Genomic DNA, 22,598 nt, shown 5'->3' with positions numbered 1-22,598 from the left:
TATCATATTAGAAATTGACTCACTCTTGGTACAAAACGTAGAAAAGTTTCTGACGGCAAATAGCTTCGACAACATCCTTTTAGAGCCTGTGGTGCACAGTTTTCAAGGTGCATGTTTTGGCCAATCCACGAATCCTGTGGGCGGAATACATTTGTGGATAATGTTCGATGACGTTCCCATTTTTGCGCAGCCGCAACCCAGGAGAAGAAGATGGTGCTTATCAAGGAATAGTAAGTGCTAAACTCATATTTCGTCGCCTGTTGTCTAATGTTTTATTATTTAAATGTACATATTCCTGAATTGTGAATCATATAGGTGTCGACTAACGTCGGCGTTTGATAATGTAGGCAGTTGTGTGAGTGTTAGGTGGATCAGGATTTGGGATTGACACACGCCGGTGTTGGGCCTTGCCAGGGTAGATATATAACTAGCGGAGTGTCGGCCTGTGCTACTAGCTTTTTAGTGATAGCTCTGCTGCCGGCTTGACAGAACCTGCTGAGAAGTAGCAAGTAGCTCTGCTGCCGGCTTGACATAACCTGCTGAGAAGTCAACTGAGTCTTTACTTTTATATGTAGTTTGTTTTACAGCATTTGATCTGCTTGTAAATATGGTGCCATACTTATTTGGTTTTAATAGGGGACAGATTATCAGGCAGGTTCTAACTTTACTTTAGCCATTTCCACCGGAATTAGCTGGCTGCCTAGCACTGAGGGGCAGTGCTATTCAGACAATACATTTTCAACGTAGTGGCGTTATCAATGATGCATCTCTAACAATCATATTATAGCGAGTGGATAAGTTGCTTATTAATGTATCCAACAGTACGTGTGTGTGTGGTGTGTATCATTCAAATAACGCATTAATTCAAAAGGTCGCATTTAGGTAGCTAGTTTGTCTACAGTGCGGCACTTGGCTTCGATTAATTAGCTACTAGACTTGCTAGCGAGCAACGACATCTTTGGCTGTTCGGCGCACGGGCGTTGCCAGTGTCACTGACCGCTAGCTTTAAGATAGCTAACAGCTAACTTCCTATGACGTTAGTTTAGCGGCTAACGCAAGAACCATTACACCGATAAGCTAATTACAAATTATAGCCAGCTAGTACTGCCTCTTTTAGCTATGCATTTATATTTAGACAAATTGTGTGTGTACGCGGCTCGCACCCGTCCTCTTGGCGAGACATGCAACTCTTGAAAGAGCGGATCCTCGCATGAGATGTACAGTATAGCTAAATGAGTTGGGGTTCAGGCTGGCTAACTAGTTTAAAGGAGCTAGCTAGCCAGCGTTAGCGTTATGTTAACCAGCTAGCTTGTGATTACTTTCTTTGAGGCAAAGGTACCTTAGCTGTTCCATCATTTCAACCACATAGCACATGATGTGATCTAAAACTTGGCAGCTAGGTCTACGAATGTGGTTTGCTCCATAAGTTCGCTAGTGATGTCGTGGTTTCCAATGACTTGAGGGATCTTGGATCACTGATTTGTGATTTATCACATTTTCAATGACATTAGTTTGGTACTCACTACAGCCTTACATAGTTGTCTAGTTGACCGAGATTAATATATTATGTTGGGTAGGGGAATGCCTCTATATTGCCTTCTGTGTGTTTCTCTTTGCCCTGCTGTCTGGGTACAGGCAGTGTGGATGTAGTTGTTTACATCCCAGGATTTGGCCGATTATTATTAAAGCCAGGTAGTTGCTGTGGGACAACAGATGTGTAGAACACAAAAGAAACACAAGTGATGCCTTATGCAGTTCACTTGAACTACATAATGGGTTGAACTGTTTTGTTTTGGTATTATTGGAGGTGACTCTTGGTCTGGCATAAGTCAGCAGTGACATCCAAGGAGGTTCCATCCTATACATTTTCCAGAAGAATCTAAATTGATTTAACTTGTTTCTCCCCCCTTACTCTGTTTTTTTCCCTTATTTTTACTTTTTATCTTCCTTTCCATCTATATATCCTCATCAAGTCGTGTGGTCTTACCGTGTTCTGTGGAAGAGGTGAGTGTTCCACTCCATTACTGCAATTCACTACACTGCCCATTTATTTTATATATGTATATACATTTTTTTTTTTTAAATCTTCGACTTTCCGTGTTGTTCTGACTTGCGTTCATGTACATTTCTTCAGTCAGGAAATTAATTTAGATTTGACACCACATGAATGCAGTATAATTTAACTAGAGCTCGCGTGCGGTGATGATGCTTCTTACGTCCATTTCGGAGCACCAGAGGGCAACTATTTAAATCAACAGCTCAGGCATTTAAGTGGCAGGGGCACCAAATCTGCATTCTGGTTCGGTGTAGCACAGGGGTTTTCAAACATAAGCAGGGGCCAGTTGTTCAAAAAGTTTAATCTGGATCAGAATTCTCTGGATTTTGAAATCCTGTGTTTTGCTATCCAGGATCAGGTAATCCAATGTACATTTGTAGTAAACAAGCAACATTGGATTGGATCACAATTTATCGGCGGGCCGATATTATCGGTGGGCAGATATTTTCGGCCGATATTAGGCATTTTCCAACTATCGGTATCGCAATTTATAATGGCCGGTAAAGGATTTTTTTAAAGAACAAAAGTGAACAAACATTCAAATATATATACAAACATAAGATATTCTTAGTCAGATATCATACAAAGACAATATTGAAGTAAAATCTATATATATATTAAAAAAAATATATATATTAGATAGATAGATATAAATACAGAAATGCATATTTAAAACATTTAATAAAAATGGACGAAACACCCTTAAACCATGTTATGAGTGTTGGTGTTGCATAGTTTGTCCACCAGAGGGCACTCTACAACGATTCTGTTCAAAGGACTTTGTTTCATATCTTAAATTTGTATTTTTCTATTTTTTTTATCAGAACTTAAATATATTTTGATGTTCCTCTGTTCTGTTGTGACAATAAAACAAATATTTTATAACATTTTGTTCCTGAAATCCACCTTGAATCCGCCCTTTTGCTGGGATCAGAATGATCTTGATTTTTTAGATCAAATGTATCCCAATCCTACTAAAAAGTTTTGAACAACACGTATTGAAGATTTGATCAAGATCAGAACCAAGACTGGATTACGTGATCTAATCCAATTTCAGAATCCTTTTTTTGTTTTGAACAACCCATTTGATCCGATCTGATCACTTCTGAACAACTGGCCCCTGCTTACCCCATTTGAAATAATGTAGTCCACCACGTACCCCCATATAATCATAATCATTGTACCGTGTGTGTATGTATACACGATAACAATGTCCTAACTATCTGAAACATTTAAAAACTCTTCATCTTTTACATCAGGCATACAGTGCATAGCGGCTTGTAAAAAATCATAAAATGTGTCTGCAAGCCAGAACTTCGGCTTTTAATTGGTCATGCACTGTGTATTTTGAATCTGGAAATTGAAAAAACAAGACTTCACACAGGAGAAGCAACGGGAAACATTTATTGCTTTTTTTCGGAGATTTCAACTAGCAAGCGAGACTCGGATAAACCTCCGCTGCGTCCTGCAGTAGCCTACTGCATCTGTTCTGCGCTATAACAGCCTGGCTCGTGATCTAGCTAGCAAACCTTCACCCTCAGTGTGAGCAATCGAACTAAGCAAACTAACGCCAACACTACACATACCAAAATAAACATGAGTTCAACAATAGAAACTTAAACAATGCTTCCGTGACCAAATTTACCACCTAACTGAGTCCCCTTCTGTCCTGCCGCAAGCCCTGCTGAAAACCAAGAGCGCAGTTGCGACCCTACATGAACACCGGTGCGAAAACATAAAAACTACATTTCCCATTAATGAATAGTTTGAACCCATCCACCACAGAGGACCTCATTCGGATCAGTACAGAGGTGCCCTCCCTGGAAATGTTTGATGCCTTTAAATGTGCTGAAAACTGTCAGATGGAAATGGATCAAGACGCCCATGCTACAAAGCTTGGCTAAGCCAGTCAGTTTGAAACAATGTTACAATGAATACAAAAAAGTAATACATTAATATGTAATGAATAAATAAGTAACCAATACTTTTTCCCGTAAATGTTGTGTAATTCATTCAATAGTCTAAAAATGATGCAATGTTTAAAGTTTTTAAAAACGGAAACTGACTTTGCCTCTAAAGTTTTTCACTTGGGGGCACATGTGCTCCAGCTAAAAATTGTTAGCGTAGAGCCCTGTATAGGTACTGGCCATATTAGCACCGGGTTTTGGTACCCAACCCTAGTCGGCATTGGGAGATGTATAATATAGCCTAACTGTAGAACATGCATCTTAATATTGGTGAGCCTACATGGATGTTATCAAATGTAATATTGCTCTGCTGGAGATAAGCAGCCATCTGCACACTGAGTTAACATCAGGGTCAAAGGTGATAAATGAAAGATGTTGTCTCAGTATTGAGTTATATTTGGCCATTCTTTGTTTGTTCATTCTCTTTGTAGTACCAAGTGGGACAGCTGTACTCAGTGGCTGAGGCCAGCAAAAATGAGACTGGGGGAGGAGAGGGAATTGAGGTGCTGAAAAATGAACCATATGAAAAGGAGGGAGAAAAGGGACAGTACACACACAAAATTTACCATCTGAAGAGGTAAGCCTCACTCAACTGCTGCCTTCCCATTCTGTTTCATTTTATGTTTCCTCACAATAGATTCACTTTTCACTCTTCCTTTGGACATTGTGTACCTGGATCGATAACATTTCTCTGATTCTCTCCAGTAAAGTCCCTGCCTTTGTTAAGATGATTGCACCAGAAGGAGCACTAGTTTTCCATGAAAAAGCCTGGAACGCCTACCCTTACTGTCGCACTAGTGAGTCCTACCTCAGCACCCACCACAGTAAACACCTCTAATAACATTGTATAGCCTAACACAGCTCTCTGTAGTGTTGAGAACCAAATAAACAGCTTGAGCATTAATGGATTTGTTTCGAGAAAACCATGTTGTCTAAAGTGCATGTGTCAATGAAAATTGACACATGCACAACGAATGTTTGTGTTTCTTTTGTTTCATGTCTGTGCCATCAACAGTTGTGACGGTGAGTAGTGTGAAAATATACTCACTTAAGAAATGTTGTTCATGCACAATAGGCTTTTTAGGCTTAATTTTGAAACTGGAAAGATTCTGTGGTCATATAAAAGGAACTGCATGTCATTCCTGTATGTCACTTCCTTAGCAAGCAAACAATACCGTTTTAAGAGTTGTCCTATTCTACCAGCAGAATCAAATACACCTCAAACCTCTCATTTGTTAATTGGATTACCTGTGGGGTTTAAATAGGTCTCCTAGGACTCTCCATTCATGGCCTTCACTGTTTCAGAGGCTCCAGGATGGCTTGACAGACAGCATCGGTGCTGGCAGTCTGTCCCCTACCCACCACCCCACCCCACCCTACCCAAGTCAATATTCAATCCAAAGAATGAGAATTAAATATTGAAAACAAACATTACAAGATACATTGTTTTGTACTTCAGCAACTTTTGAAGCTTTATTCATTACTTTTTTCCCACTTCCGTTTTCTTCTCCCTTAGAATGAGTACATGAAAGACGACTTCATGATCAAGATTGAGACGTGGCACAAACCTGACATGGGGACACTAGAAAATGTGAGTTCCTGGGGAGGACTCCAGCAAACTGTGGCATCACAGACTAGACTTGTGCACTGAACTAATAGACAAACCTCTGCAACACGTCTAAAATGTTTTTATTCTATCTTTTTCTTTCCTGTCCCCATGGGTCAGATTCATGACCTGGACGAGCCTACTTGGAAGACTGTGGAGGTCGTCCCGATAGATATTGCAGACAAAGAACAAGTGGCCCCTGAGGTGAGTAATAAGTTCACCAGTCCTTAATTTATAAACTCAAAGTCCGCATAACTTAATATGTAAACATTTGTATGTAGGGAGGGGAAGGGGTGGTCAAAATCGAAAGTCAGCATCTGGTGTGGTCACCAGCATAGGAGTTTGCTAGCTGTGTGTGTGTTCCGATAGTAGGTTAGCTAGCTCGCTGCAGTGCTGTATCAACAGTGTTCACATTAATATGGTAGTTGATAGCAGCACGGTCTAGCACAATGCACAAATGGGGGCGACCTGCAAGTAAACTCAATTTTTCCCCCCCCAGGAATAGAAATCGTAGGTTAGGCTACCCCTCCCTTGTATTTATTTCCATCTAAAAATGGCAGTAAAAGTTCTTAGCTAAGAGTTACCTCCTATTTACATTACATTTAGTCATTTAGCAGACGCTCTCCTATTCACAAAACTTCTTTTACTAAGGAATGGGGAGAAAAAAAATTAAGAGAAAGATCAGGGTTGTTCTTGTTGCTATGGATGATATTAACAAGCTTACAAACTATGCCCACAGTGATTAGCTGATAGGGGATGGTCATGTCAGTGATTTCATTGTAGAACAAGGAATCATGTTGCCATTAAAGTAAAGATGCCTACAATTTAAGTGTCACTAATTAAACAAGTATATGTTCAGCCTCTTACATGTACATCTAGTAAACAAATAGTGAAAATTCATACTGCTGCCTTTATCTATAGTCGATTTGGGGTCTGGAGAGGGCATTTACTGTTTGATGCAATGTTCTACTGATGGGTTGCTGAGATATACCTAGTTTGTCTGTGCTGCATTTTCCTTGTGGCCAAGTAGCGTAGAGTTGTCAACTGTGATCTTCGGTGGTTTCTATAAGTGACTGCAACCTTGATCAACTTCACTACAATCATAATACCCTTGCGATTAAGGCAATACCTTTTTGAAAGCTCATTTTCTGAAATGTTTATACCAAGGTGGATTGCCAGCATTATACATTTTAGGATTGGGGGGGCTAGATGGCTGAGCGGTTATGGGTTAGGGAGTCGGGCTATTAATCAGAAGGTTGTTGGTTCGATTCCTTGCCGTGCAAAATGACGTTGTGTCCTTGGACAAGGCACTTCACCCTACTTGCCTCGGGGGGAATGTCCCTGTACTTACTGTAAGTCGCTCTGGATAAGAGCGTCTGCTAAATGATTAAATGTAATGTAGGATTTTTTGTGATTTAGTCTTGGTGGCTTAGGAGTCCTTTTGACTACCCCCCTAATTAGGGCTGTCCCAACTCGATTGTTTGGTCGATATGCTCTTGGTCGACTTAGTTTTTTTTTTTTGGTCGAGCTGCAGTGTGAGATATGATTCCCGCTTGTGTCACCATTGCTGAATTAAACAAATGTTCTACAGAAATTGTAGATTATATTATTTAAGACAAATAAAGCAACTCAAATTATAATTTTTTGCACATAAGCACAATTGTAGCTGTTAGCCTAAACTCTACCATACTTGGGCCGAATCCCAATACTCTGTCTTACCCCTTACCCCTAGCCCTTAGTTTACCCCTAGCCCGTAGCTCTCGAAACTGAGGGGTAAGGGCTACATAGCCCTATGAAATGAGACACCACTTGGTTACGTACATCGATGTCTCCAAAGCAAGCCGTGTTATGCACTGATATCAAACGAAATTCGCTGCTAATGGAGTTTAGTTAAAACTGTAGACATGCATGGAGTCCATTCAAGGCTAATCAGAGAAATGCGGGACTGTTGTGCAAATCAGCAATGTAACATTAGGGTAGCAAACTAGTGATAAAAAAAAACGTTTCAATTAAGAACATGGTTGCAAATACATATGTACAGGACTGTGTAGAGCACAAAACAAGACCGTCATAATTTTTTAATTACTTAAGCCGAAAATATAACATTTATGGGACTCGGTCCGCCATTGTTGTTGGTTGAGCAGGATTCACATACCCCTAGGTTTCAAGTAATCTCCCGAAAACACTTGGTTTTAAGCGGTGTATACCCCTTCGTCTTAGCCTTACCCCTCGATCAAAAAGAGTTTTGGGACACCACTTACACTCACGTGAATGCGCAAAACTAAGGGGTAGGGGTAAGACAGAGTATTGGGACAGTTGGTGTTATTAATCCTTCTGGCAAAATGGCAATGAAATCTGTGGTATGGAAGCATTTTATCAAAGCAAGGCCGTAATCATAATACATATTGATATAAAAATATAAATGTGCTACGCTACGACAGGCAACCATGCACGCTGTCCGAAATTATCATTAAAAAAAAATACTCGTCCCCCCCAATGTTGACTCCATTTGCTAAGGCTTTGTATCAAAGTACCGGGTGACTCCAACCATGTTGAATGCACATTCTGAAAACAATGGTTTAAATTACATCGTTCGATGTCGAATATGATGTACCACTTGAAAACCGTAAGTTGGCCATCCGATTATTATTTTATTATTGCAAGTTAGGAACTACTTTTAGCCTTAAGATAGTCAGGTGGCTGAGCGGTTAGAGAATTGGGCTAGTAATCCGAAGGTCGCTGGTTCGATTCCTGGCCGTGCCAAATGACGTTGTGTCCTTGGGCAAGGCATTTCACCCTACATGCCTCGGGGGAATGTCCCTGTACCTACTGTGTTGCTCTGGATAAGAGCGTCTGCTAAATGACTAAATGTAAATGTAAGCTGTTTTGTGAAAACAACCTCTGGGCTCTTTGCTGGCCATGGCAGAATACTGATGTTCCTATCTGCAGGAATTCACGCACAGAACAAAGCAGTATGGCTGGTGGCATTGTCATGCTGGAGGGTCATGTAGGGAAGGGTACCACATGAGGGAGGAGGATGTCTTCCCTCTAACTCACAGCGTTGAGATTGCCTGCAATGACAACTAGGTCAGTCCAATGACACACCGTCCCAGACCATATCCAGGGCTTGAAATTGCGACCATTATGGTTGCATATGCTCCCAAAATGGTCTGTGCGACATCAATATATTTGAGAGCATTTGTGCGAGTGTAATAATCGTTACCTGTTTTAATTTCTTACAAAATGCTCGCTAATTAGCCTTCTACACAGTACATGCCTGCTGTGAGCTGATAGTGACCGGTCCACCGTTCTATCCAATGTTCCATTACTAATTAAACTTCATCTTTACATTCTAAACTTAAATGCAGATTTTAGATGTTTAATATTATTCCTTGTCACTGTGCTCTGTCACGTAACTAGGCGCTAAATAGCATGCAAAATAAATCCAGGTCCCCATTCTTTACCTGTCCCGCAGGTGTGAAACTCGAATGTACCGATCCTGTGCAGGTGTTGTTACAGTTGGTCTGCCACTGCAAGGACCATCAGCTGTCCTTCCTGTCTCCCTATACGACCTTTCAGCGTGACGTCACAACAACAAATATCTTACTTCCGGGTGGATAACGTCGCTCCTGGCGATAGTAAACCTTAACAAGCCAACAGGATTTTCCATGTCATTTATCCAAAGTACGAACACGTTTTATGATTATTATGTTTATGATTATAACACGTTTTATGATTATGATCTTGTGAACTTAAAAGTGAGACGTTACCGATGTTGTTGCTGTTGATATTTGTTAGCGAATAACAGTAATATTGTAACGGTGTATTGTATCAAACTTGTAGTGACTGAGATCACTACAATATCCAACTTAACGATTAACGATTTTCTGGACTGCTTGTAGCTTTCTAGCTGTCTGTCTGGACACAATAATTTCCCTTCGGGGGTTAATTAAGTACCTATCTATCTTATTGACAGTGTTGAAAACTTTGTCATTGTATTGTAGATGAGCAGTTTTGAGGATTTGCGGATCGATGAGCAAGCAGAGTTGACAGTAGAAAGGTAAATGTTGGATAAAGCAAACATTAAGATTTCTTATCAGTTAAATACTGATTGTTTCATATACATCAAGTTAGTCTGATTTGAACAAAAAACACTTTGGTCATGAGTGGTTGGTTGCCAGCCTGTCCACAGTTTGGTACCGTTAGATGCAGCGAGACAGCCCGGTAAACGTACTAAGGTGGTAGTACTAAGGCTGGATCTGTGCTAACGTTATCTACCCGTCTTAGTCTCTGTATCCACAGGTTCCGTTGGGTCGATTTCGATTTAACCGTGGGAAAACGGAAAAAGCCTAAACCTAATCCTTTACATGCCTGGGAACACTTTTGGCATTACAACCCCAAACACAACAAAATTTCTGCATTACATTAATATTTTCGATCTAATCTTTTAAATGAACTGCTATGCTAGTATACTAACAGCTGTTGACAGGATGACAGTTATCCACCCGGAAGTATCTTGGCAACCTTTGTTTACAAACATTCTGATTAGGTCTATAGTGCTTTTTTAGGCGTCTCACCGTACGAACATTGCAATTTATTGCCCTGGCCACATCTGCAATCCTCATGCAGATGAGCAGGGACCCTGGCCATCTTGCTTTGGAGAGTCAGTCAGGACACTAAAGACGCCTCTCTACTAAGTTTTTATAACGGTGACCTTAATTGCCTACCGTTTGTAAGCCGTTGATTCCTTATTGACTGTTCCACTGGTGCATTCACATTAATTCTTCATGGTTCATTGAACAAGCATGAAAAACTTAGTTTAAACCTTCAACGTTGTTTCCGCTATATTTGTTTTGTGGCGGCACGCAGCTACAAAATCATTGGCGCCGCCGCGTTAGATTTTTATGAAACTAGTGCACTGTGCCCAGGAAGATGTCAGTGACATGCAAAGATTTTGGGATTTATAGATAGTGCAGTGTCTGTGATGCAGCTGGTGATTAGTTTTTCCTCTGTGGCATTTCTCTCATCACAATTGACCTATCGCAAAATCTGCACCCCAAAACAGCTTTGACTAATCCTACCTTAGCTACTGGTCACTACTTGAAGAAGCTCCTTCAAGCTTTCGGTCGTTAAGTCGCTAAATGCCGTACGGCATTTTTCATCCACTCCTCCCACAGGCAACGCAAGACTGTCTTAAAGCTCTGGTTCACTGAGATGTCGAGTGGCTGAAGTACTTTAGTTAAGCCTCCAGGGATGATGGCAGGTGACATCTGGCAGATGGCAGTTGCAAGCTCTGTGAACTGTGGCGTTATGTGCGCTCGCATACTGTCCATCACAAGCAGGGCTTTGCGTGTTTTAAAGAAGCCATCGGGACGCTTAGTGTAGCACTTTGTAAGCCACAAGTTAATCATTTCTTGATTCATCCACCCTTTCTCATTCACGGCCACGACAATTGTGGGGGGAGATTCGCCTTTTGGCATGGTTTTCCGTTTGAAAATGACCATCGGTGGCAATTTTGATCCATTTCCACAACATGCCAGCACCACTGTGAAGTGTGAGTTCTCATGACCAGTTGTCACTATATTCACACTTTTCTGCCCTTTATCTGCGACACTTCGGCCCATGGGGATGTCAAACGCGAGGAGGACCTTGTCCATGTTGATAATCTGATCCGGTGACATGTTGTGTTCAGTTACCGGCCCATGGGGATGTCAAACGCGAGCAGGACCTTGTCCATGTTGATAATATGATCCGGTGACGTGTTCAGTTACCCGCTTTTCAACAAACTCACTGAAACTGTCGACCTTGGCTTGGAAGTCTGCTGACAGTTTCTGACAACGTTGTCCGTGCTCTGATAGAGGCAGTTGCATTGCATGAAGCGGTAACACCAAGAAGGCCCGCCTGCAAAGTCATTTACCGGTATATTCATCTCCTTGGCAACTACCAGGGCGTGGAGACGTAACGGCACAGTTGAAAAGCCTCTCCCGGCAGCACGTTGTTCAAGCACCCATCTGTGGACTCGTTCCTCCAGCTCTGGCCATCTTGCTTTCAGCCTGCAATTAGCTTTTTTTGTTTTCTTCATTGCAGTAAGAGTAACTCTGCTTTACGCCAGTCCCTCACAAGTTTCTCACTCACTCCAAACTTTCTTTCTGCTGCTCGATTACCGTTTTCGGCTGCATATTTTACTACCTGCAGTTTGTAATCTGCAGAACAGGATTTTCTTTTTGGGGGCATTTTGTTTGTGTTCAGTCTTCTCAGTTGTCTTTAAGTTAGTTTCAGTTTTTTCAGGGGTACAGGTGCAGCATATAGTTGTCACAAGCACCCTCTCGCGGCTGTGGATGGTAATGTTTACTCGTTGGTTCATGTCTGTCAGCATGAATTACCGAAATTATTATATGTCGCACCTGACTATCACAGGATATAATACAAGTCACAGGACCCGCCGAACTATGAAAAAAAAGTGTGACTTATAGTCTGGAAAAAACGGTAAGTGGGTCTGTGCTGGACACTTCACATTGCCTACTTTAATTCAGAATTTTAGATTATAAACTTGAACATGACCAATTACGAATTGATTTGCTTTAATCACTGAAGTAGTTTAACCATGACCCTCTACTAGTACCACTGTACTGTAGTGGTGGTACAGTATGCTTTGCTTTAATTATTTATATGTCCACTGTTTAGATTTGAATATATCCACTGCATATTGCATCAGTTTCCCCTCGATCTGAAGCTATTACTCCAAAAAGAAACACTTACACTGACTGGTACAGTATGCTACTTATACAGCAGTTTACAGTAGAACCTGCTATAACTAAGGTGGGCGTGCTTATGTGAAGGGTCAAATCAAATCAAATTTATTTGTATAGCCCTTTTTACACACAAGCATGTCACAGAGGGCTTCACATATGCCCATAGGACTGCCCCTCAACCAACCTAAACCCTCAAGGAAGACAAGGAAAAACTCCCAAAAAACTCTCAACAGGAGAAAAAACAAAAAAAATGGAAGAAACCTTGGGAGGAGCAATTCAGAGAGGGATCCCCTCCTCCAGAGACGGTTGGTGGGAGAGAGGAGCAGAACACAGGCTAAACATAGTCATACAGTGTCGATGGGTTTTTAAAACACCAAAATCCATTAATCAACTTTATAGATGTAGGACAGGACCGGGAGACTCGCGACCAGGTCCAGCGTTGGCTGACCGACGACCAGGCAGGTGCTGACAACTCAAACCCCCCACACCACAAGGGATGTGTGTGGGGGGGACAGAGAGGAGAGCAGGGATTAGAGAATGCCAGGAGCAGCTAACAGTTACAGTCATAATAGAATGAGATCCCCACCGGTCAAGTGTGGACTGGTGCAGCAATTTAACAGAGCAAAAAAGGGGAATTTGATGCAACCCCACACACCAACACAGCGACAGCCCCCCTCATTTGGAACATGAAATCTGTTCCAGGGGAAGAGAACTCTAAAATAAGTTATACTTAAAGAATAAGGATGGAAACAACCCGTCCCCCGTTGCCTCCAACTAGTAACATACTTAACAGTCGTAGAATTGACTAAACAATAACGTTTTTAACCTAATTTTAAACGTCGAAACAGTATCAGACTCCCTAATTGAGACGGGTAGTTTATTCCAGAGAAGAGGCGCTCTATATGAGAACGCCCTACCTCCAGCTGTTTTTTTTCTTAATTTTGGGAACCACCAGATAGCCGGCCTCTTGAGATCTAAGTGTCCTTGCGGGGCAATAGGGTGCAAGGAGACCGGAGAGGTACAGTGGTGCCAATCCATGCAGAGATTTGTAGGTTAGTAGTAGAACTTTGAAGTCAGCTCTGGCTTGGATAGGGAGCCAGTGTAGAGAGACAAGAGTAGATGTTATGTGATCAAACTTTCTTGTTCTGGTCAATAGTCTAGCAGCAGCATTTTGCACCCGCTGTAAATTTTTTAGGTGGGTAATTGGGAGGCCAGAGAACAACACATTGCAATAGTCCAATCGGGACGTAACAAATGCATGTATTAGTTTTTCGGCATCATCCTTTGAGAGAAATTTTCGTATTTTGGCAATATTACGTAGATGGAAAAATGCAGTTCTAGTAATTTGCTTAATATGGTACTCAAACGAAAGGTCTGGGTCCATTGTGACTCCTAAATTTTTTACTAGCTGGCTTTGAGAGACTTTGACGCCGTCTAGGTCTAAGGTCAGATTGGAAAAAATATTTCTATATTTTTTAGGACCGAAAATTTGAACCTCGGTTTTATCCGAATTTAGAAGGAAATTTGCAGTCATCCAAGCTCTCAACCTAGAAACACATTTTTCCATAGCATGTGGAAATTCTCCAGACTTTATAGACATATATAGCTGAGTATCATCTGCATAACAGTGAAAATTTACCCCAGAGCTTCTAATTAGGTTTCCTAAAGGCAGCATATAGAGAGAAAATAACAGAGGGCCTAGAACTGAACCCTGTGGTACTCCGTATCTTACAGTGGAGCTCCTGGATGAGCAGCCATCATAGTGGACATACTGTGATCTATCGGATAGATACGATCTAAACCACTGAAGTGATGTACCAGAAATCCCAACATAGTTCTCCATATGTTCCAAGAGAATCTCATGATCCACCGTGTCAAAAGCTGCACTTAGGTCTAGAAGAACCAGGACAGAGAAAGAACCCGCGTCAGAGGCTAACAGTAGATCATTGACTACCTTGGCTAATGCAGTTTCAGTGCTGTGGTGGAGACGAAATCCAGACTGGAGAGGTTCATAAAGCTGATTTGAGGAGAGGTGCTCAGTGAGCTGTTGTGCCACAGCCTTCTCTAAAATTTTGGAGATAAATGGCAAATTTGAAATTGGCCTGTAGTTGCTAAGACAACCTGGATCCAGGTTTGTTTTTTTAAGAAGGGGCTTAATAATAGCTTGTTTGAAATCGTTGGGGACTTGGCCAAGTTGTACTTGTCAATTGACATTGACAAGTACTTGTTCAACAGTGTTGGGGGTAACGCATAACAATGTAATGCGTTACAGTAGTCAGACTACTTTTGTTAGGTAATGAGTAACTTAACTTGTTACTTATTTAATTGAATTAATCAGTTACAAGTTCATTGTTCAAACAAGTAACGCGTTACCCAATTTAGTCTTTTGGTAGCGAGCCCTCAGCATGTAGCTAAAAGTCTAGGAAAGTTGAGGCTACTTTTCGCTAGGTAGCTAGACAAGTGAAGTGGGTTCCCCTTCGTTCTTTTGGTGAGTAGTCTCACGAGCCCAACTTACCCGGCGTCATGGAGCCGACCAGCTAAATAGTTATTCAAGACTTGCATGTACAGTAGGCCTACGTAATGTCACATTACATAATGTATATGAACTCAAGCTTGTGTGATGCGTCGCTGTATCGTTGCAGCGGTTTAGGTTTAGGATTATATTAAAGTAAGTAAAATAGTCTGGTTCAGTACATAAGTGAAGTGAACACCATTTTGCTACCATATACCTAGCTATAGCTTAGCTTCGTTTTGCTCCTAGATTCAGACCTAGCCCTGGTAAATTGTAGAGCTAGCTAACTACTAGACTTCTGCCTGGGATTTTCAGAATTTTTTTATTGATTAAAGAGTTTCTTGATTCAAGAACTTCATGCAAATATTGCTTTTCATTATGGTGGATTATTACCTTGATCCGTTTTGCTGTATAATGAGGATTGATCATGTTATATGCGAGTGACACTGAATATTCAGTACAATATGTGCTATTGCTGAGGTCAACCCATTAAATGTGCCTTCTTGGCGTAAGTGACCAAAGTGAATTGTCTTAAAAATAAAATACTTTTCTTAATGTAATAGAGCCCGACCGATATATCGGCGGGCCGATATTATCGTCCGATATTAGGCATTTTCCAAACTATCGGTATCGGCATTTATAATGACCGATAAATGAATATTAATGTTCGGGGAATGCCTCGGGGAATGTCCCTGTACTTAGTTGCTCTGGATAAGAACTTCTGCTAAAAGTGACTAAATGTAAACTACAAATAAATACTGTTAGGGAAATCAGTTTGTTTTGTTGCGCGTTTCTGGATTTTTTAAATATTTTTTTATACCGGCCGATATCGGAATATCTGATTCTTAAATCACTGAATATTTGTATCGGTATCGGCCTTAAAAATCCTTTATCGGTCGGCCTCTATAATGTAACTTAAAGCCTTACTCTTTACAGCAAGTAACTAAGTAACGTAACTAGTTACTTAGATGTAATTAGTTACTTTTAAAAGTAACGTTAACCAACTCTGTTGTTCAACCACAGTGTTTCCACTACCATTATATTAGGGTGGCGCCCCGCCTCCCCTGGAAAGTCAAGGTTTAATAGTGCCAGATCACAAAATAAGTAATTTAAGGTTACCTTTCCTATAAAACAGGTCTGTAGCTTGCTCTTTTATTAAACTAAATGTTAAATAATGTTATTTAAATGTTATTTATCTTATTTACACAACTGTATGTCATTCCTGTCTCTACATGGTCGGGATATATTACACAATGATAATTTTTGGTGCAGCGTTTATTCGAGGGCGGCGTTTTAATTAGCAAGAGATTTAGTGAATTGTAGCTGCAGTGCGGCCATGTAGAAATCTGAAGCTGCATGCCGAAACGTTCTTACCCTTTAGCTTTCAAACAGAAAGCTGTGCAGAAAGCACTCACCAGCAGCAACAGATCTGTAGCACGTGAACTTGGGGTTGATGAAAGGTGAATTCGTGAGTTGTGAAGTCAGCTACCTCGCTATATTGTACATGTTTTTACGCACTACCCCCGTTAGGGAGGGGAGGCTACACCTCGCTTCTCAAGGACCCCCAGTGGTCAGAAAGAGTTATGGAGTCGTGGGTGCAAGCAAGGGCACAGACACAATGTTACCGTTTCAGAAGGGGCATTTATTAGCCACGGTAATAGTAGGGAGAAGGGGCTGGACAGGACCAAAGCAAAGAAAGTAAAATACTGCCCACCCTTTTACCCTTTACCTGTCCTAACTACCCATCAAATAATAATACTTGCTAATTGGCGCTCCAGCAGAACGCCCTAACCAAAATACAGGGGGTGGTCCGCCCAGATCTAACCTAATGTGTTTAGACAAAGAAGTTACCCTACGGGTGATGTAAGCCCAGGGCGTCTTGCCGAACACCAAGGTGCTTCCCCTCCTCCCTAGGAAGACAAAAGAAATAAGATTAACAATGGAAAGTAATAAACAAAAGTTAGGTTACAATACAACAAAACAATCACAAACAACCGTTCTAACAGGCTGTCAAATGTCACAAACCAAAAACCCTCCAAGACAGAGCAACTAAACACAGAGAGACAGAGACCACAAAATTAAGACCTTGAACGAGACAAACAGTGGCACAGATATACAGCTGAGGGGACGATGGGATTGGATAATGTACAACAGGAACCAGCTGGACAATAAGTAACGGGAGGGAGGAGTCGTTGTTGAGTGGTAATGAGGGTGATTGGTGCCACCTGTACGGAAAGGACACAGAGCAAAACAAACACACACACAGAACACATGACAGGACTGGGGACATAACAATGTAATTGTCGCAATGACATTATAATAATGTATAATTTGTTTTCAACCAATGTCATAATTTAAAATTGTATAATTGGATTCAGTATTATTAAGTGACTATTCTCCTAAACCGTGCAACGGAACGTAAATCCAAATACAAGCAACGCAATCGTGACCAAGACGAAGATTTTGACACCGACGTTGTCTATGTAGGGCAAACATTCACGGAGCCTTAGGGGTCGGAAAATAATTAATAATAAATATATACGAGAGTGAACAAAGGTTGAGCCTTGCCAAAGGCAAGCACACCCAATTAAGTAACCGTTTAGACTGATATTTGGGGGATGAGTTTTGCAAATGGTCTGAAACTAGAGCATCAATTCTAGGTTTTCAGCCACAGTGGATGTCTCCCTCCCATGGTGTAGGTTTGGCTGTGCATGTTCAGAATAGTTCAGAACGGGATTCCCATTTATGAAAGCATACACCAGGCTCCGAAGTAACAATCTGAAGTCATGAAATGGCATAGTATCTCCTACATTAGTTACTCCTTGACCCTGATGCACTATAGCCATTTTGTTTTTAAACACACTTGCCTTTTGTCACAAGTCAGAATACTGAGACACAGGAGGTACTCTTGTATTCTCAGAGTAGTGCTCTTGAGTCCATATGTGCTGGTCACATCTAATTCTGTCTATAAGCCCTCAGTACTTATCCTCAGGGGTCTAAACAGGTTAGACCTCACTCTTACTGCACACTACAAATATCAGCCAACGTAGACATCATCTGTCAAATTCATGAATTTCTGGCCTTCAAAATAAAACCGGAATGGAGCATTTCAAAATATAAAATTGCTTTAAAAGAGTATGTGTATAATATATATATATATATATATGCATGCATGCACACACAATTGTCTTATGTTGAGAAGGTTTTCAGTAGGATAAACCCTTTCTATTGTTAGCTTGTCATTAGCACTGGCCTCAAATTCACTCAGAACGCCTACCAACACAGGTTCCAGGGGTTTGAAACCTGGAGCAGGCCATGAGCCAGACCCGAGTATAGGCAGTGTGTGGCCACACTGTTTCCTACAGGAGCAACTGTGCTGTAATGACATAAGTGGATCAGTGACCGGAGCCAAGGCTTAATCTGTAAGACCCATATGGTTCAAGTACTGGGTGTCCACTGCTCACACATCCAATGGATTAAAATTGGAGAAGTGGGAATGAGAGCTCATGTTGCTGGCCTTCTGATAGGGGGCAATGGTGTACCCACACCCCACCACCTGCAGTGAAAACAGGTCATTTAAATGCTGCCAAAAAATATATACACAATAAAAATATACACACAGATGCATGCAGGCCAGTGAGTATGAACTTTCCTTCCATAGTGTGCATGGTTCATGATGCCCTATGATGTATTTGTACACCCCGTAGGATTATAAGCCGGAGGAGGATCCCGCTCTCTTCCACTCAACCAAGACGGGCAGAGGACCGCTGGGTCCTGACTGGAAGGTACGAGATGCACCGTGTTCCCCATCATGTTCACAATGCCCAATGTCCATGACTCCCAGTGTCCCATCCATCTATTCATGTCTATATCCCCCCCACCAATACCCTGACAGAAAGAGATGGTGGCCAAGACGGACTGCCCTCGTATGTGTGCGTACAAACTGGTCACTGTCAAGTTCAAGTGGTGGGGTCTACAGAGCAAAGTAGAACATTTTATCCACAAGGTAAAACACTTTATAACCTCTTTCACGCTGCTGTTTTGACGCATCCAAACGTGTATTTGTTCGAGGATCTAGCCTATCTTTCCTACCTATCTTGTGTCTCCTGCCTTCTTCTTCCTCCACAGCAAGAGAAGCGCATCTTCACTAACTTCCATCGCCAACTCTTCTGCTGGATCGACAGTTGGGTGGGCCTGACCATGGAGGACATCAGGCGGATGGAGGAGGAGACACAGAGGGAGCTAGAGGAGGTAACTAACCGGGAACACCTATCTCTGTCTGATGATGATCATTAAAATCTAACACTAGAAGAGGGGGGGGGCTAACCGCCCAACCCTCTCGTACCCCCATCCCTCAGCTGAAGCACCAACCAGGGGCTTACTAGTTGGTCCTTGCTGACAGTTCTACTTTGTTTAGATGCGTCAGAAAGGTGATGTGCGAGGAACCTCTGCAACGGAAGAGTAGATCCCGCCCCCCTCTAGATCCCAGGGCCTGAGGCAGGCTGAGTAAGTTCTAGATGGGGAGAATGGGGACGGCGGTGTGGATTCATACTCTGCACTTGTCTTCATCAGTCTCTCGCTCTTTCCATCGTTTGTCAGCATCACTCATCACCCGCTTTTCTTTTTTCCTGACTGCTGATTCCAGTTTGCCTAAAGCCGCTTGAAAACTGCCTAGACCAACTCCAACCAATGGCAACTGTCGGATCAGTGTGCGCTGTCAGTCTGTGTTTGACGGTGTTAGTTGGATGGAGTTTTTCAAGTTTGATATGTCCAGTTGGGTTTGGTGGAGTCGTGGAGAGTCTGACCAATGTGCGCAGGCTACTTGGAACTTAAAGTTGAATATCTTGCGGTAAAAATGTTGAATCTACTAAATAGCCTATTTTGTAGAGATCAGAGGGAGCCTGAAATGATCTTCATGTAAACTGTAGGCTAGTGCAGGGCTCAACATTAAGGCTTGTCCGTTTGTCCGGGAAGAGTGGATTTTTTTTGTAGGGCAAGTGGAAGAGAAATTTACTTGCCCCACTGGACAAGTTAAAACTCAAACAAAATAAAATGCCATGTTACTTCACGTTATGTTCCACTCATTATGTCTATTTTACCGATTTTATTTGACCGAATTCTGCATTAGCAAAACACAAAAGTGGCTTCGTCCCAATATCTCTACAGACCATGCATCTAATATCATGCTCAACACTTGAACGGGGGCTTATTATTTGAAAGAGGAATTATTTAGCTACTGTGTCGTCTGTTACACTATCAGGGCTTTGTAATACTGTGACTTGCTCAAGTAAGCAAATGGCTAGTAGAACATAACATTTCATAATAATTCCAGTAAATCAAGCAGCGGTGTAAGACCCAGTGAAATGTTATACAGATAACAAACTAACATTAGCTAGCATTGCTACGACATTGGCTAACTATATTTCGGTAGGCTATCCTCAGTATTTGCAAGCTAGCTAAATTTATGCTGTATCTAAAATAAGATAAATAGCCCCGAGACAAGCTTTCACGGGTGTTCGCTATGTTTCTTCACTCCTTGTGCCTGTGCCTCGTCCATTACTGTTTACAACGTTAGCAGGACTACTTGGTTGGCGTTGCCTTCTTAGCGTGAGAAGTAAAAGGTTTGACGTGAGCGTGTGAACTGGTTGAATTGCGTGTCTCACGGCCAATGCGTGAGCGTTGGCAGCCCTGTATTAAAAGGTGTATAGCCTACTTTACAGTTGAATATGAGCTGATATTTAACTATGTACATTTAACCGATACAAATGCTGCTAATCCTTGCTAGGTACACAGCTGCCGACGCTAGCTAGCTAGAAACGTCAACACAATGTTTTTTTTTTAATATAAAATGATAAATCTTTACCCGGACAAATGACTTTTGTGCATGGACAAGTGAAACGTTAATGTACTTGTCCAAAGGACAAGTGCCTCAAAAAGTTAATGTCGAGCCCTGTAGTGTACTATCATTAACCACTAGGCACTAAGCCGGATAAATAGATTCAGCTATCATATTCTCTTTAGGATAATTTATCAATAAGCTTTAAAAAGGCCCGGTAGACCATGACTACTTTGAACATATTTAACAAGCCCTCCACTTCATCCATGTCAAATAAGGCTAAAACGTAAATCAGCAACAAAAGTGTCTTGTCTGTCACACATTGTCCTAACTGGATGTGACGCGAGCAATGCGACGCAACTAAAAGCAGTTCGATGGCCTTGTTTTCTGTTGGCATGTCGTAACTGGACACGAGCGATGCGATGCTGCACAACGTTTTGGCTGAACTTTGTGTCAGACACCTTGTTTCTATTTATTTTTAGTTGCTCGCATTAATAACTGGTTTTCTGAACATTCTAAAGACTGCAACCAATAACTGCCAACTTAGAATGTTGGGGCTAGTTGGGAATTGTCTGGGCAGTGTGCAAGCGGCTTAACCATCTCTCCGCTGTTCGGTTCAGTCTGCTGTGTTTCAGATTCTCACTATCTTTCTCTCTCATCAATTATTTTGCTGTGTCGTGTTCTTGTTTTAACACTTCACAGCCCTGTTGGAAATTCTTATGCTTGCTGTTCTTTTATTTTCTGTTGTAATTGCATGCTACAATGAATACAGCAGTAGTCTACTCATACCATGCCCTTGTAATTGTTTTAGGTATTACTTCACAATTACTATTGTCTTTGCTGATGCCCTACTCGCTGCCAAGTCAGCACACGTGTGCCTTTGAGACGTACGTGTCCACGGTGTGCATTATTTTTTCTCTGACCTGCATGGCTTACCTGTCCTCATTTCATAATTTTTCACCTTCTCTAAAGTGGGGTTGGTTAAAACACTACTTTTGTCTTTTGACATGTTTAGCATCTATTTACATTGTCATGGCAGATTTACAATTACAGATGGTGTTTACTCAGTGATGAGACATAAATAAAGATGAGACATAAAAAGAGGCTATACATGCCCAAATGAAAGGCATAACATGTTATTGTAAGCAAGGGTATTGTTTGAAAGGGGAATTACTGTTTTTGAGATGGGTAATGTTTGGGATGTTACTGTCTCAGTTGTATTCGCCGTCCACAAGGTGATGGTGTTCTCTACCTAGATCTTTTTCACTTGTCCATCACTGAAGTCTTCAACACAGCCAGGTAGACTCCACGTTAACACTCAGTGGGTAGAAATTGTGATTCTAATCTTTTTTTGACTCTTCTTTCTCCCCCTCTAAACTGTCTTTCTCTCTTTGTGTATGTTCTTTCTATTTTCCATTTCTCTCTTTCTCCCCTCTCAGTTGCGTAAAACAGGTCAGGTTCGAGGCACCAGTGCTGCTCACGAGCAATGATGCAAACCAACCAAATCCTTTCATGATGATGTCATCAAAGACACACCCAACACGATGAGGGACTGGCCCTGCTGTTTGCTGCTCTCTTCCTGTCTCCCATTATTCATTGGGGGGGGGTTTGTCAGGATTGGTCAATAGTACTGTACAGACCCTCAACCAATCACAAGTCGCCTCCTACTCATACAGAAAATAAAAGATTTTTGCATATATCAACAAAGAAAGAATATAACAAAAACGTTTTACCCAGAACGTAAATTGCCTGTCATGTAATTGTTAGTTGATTGTCAAAAATGGGTTTGTATCTGGGTAAAAAACATGACTTAGAAGGCCAAGTCTTTTAAACAGTAGAATGTCATTATAGTTGTTGGTTACACATTTC

The 22,598-nt window shown here is 41.5% G+C and overlaps 1 protein-coding gene across 1 annotated transcript; it reads left to right on the top strand.

The window, feature by feature from the left end:
- The first annotated feature begins 105 nt into the window (after window positions 1-105).
- On the top strand, window positions 106-22,598 carry LOC134033502 (phosphatidylinositol transfer protein beta isoform-like). Its single transcript, XM_062477686.1, has 11 exons — window positions 106-230; window positions 1,974-2,004; window positions 4,455-4,600; window positions 4,729-4,820; window positions 5,039-5,046; window positions 5,540-5,614; window positions 5,750-5,833; window positions 18,601-18,678; window positions 18,789-18,899; window positions 19,022-19,144; window positions 22,169-22,598. Exons 1-11 carry the CDS (start codon window positions 211-213, stop codon window positions 22,217-22,219), a joined length of 819 nt encoding a protein of 272 aa, XP_062333670.1. The 5' UTR covers window positions 106-210; the 3' UTR covers window positions 22,220-22,598.

The sequence above is a fragment of the Osmerus eperlanus genome, chromosome 14, assembly GCF_963692335.1.
Source record: "Osmerus eperlanus chromosome 14, fOsmEpe2.1, whole genome shotgun sequence".
NCBI lineage: Eukaryota > Metazoa > Chordata > Actinopteri > Osmeriformes > Osmeridae > Osmerus > Osmerus eperlanus.
This window is presented reverse-complemented; position numbering and strand designations above follow the sequence as displayed.

Bases quoted from the DNA above. Each gene is read 5' to 3' on its own strand.
- LOC134033502 (XM_062477686.1), top strand. From the start codon at position 211: ATGGTGCTTATCAAGGAATA. The intron at 2,005-4,454 runs GTGAGTGTTCCA...TTCTCTTTGTAG, and splicing joins TACCGTGTTCTGTGGAAGAG to TACCAAGTGGGACAGCTGTA. The intron at 5,615-5,749 runs GTGAGTTCCTGG...CCCATGGGTCAG, and splicing joins ACATGGGGACACTAGAAAAT to ATTCATGACCTGGACGAGCC.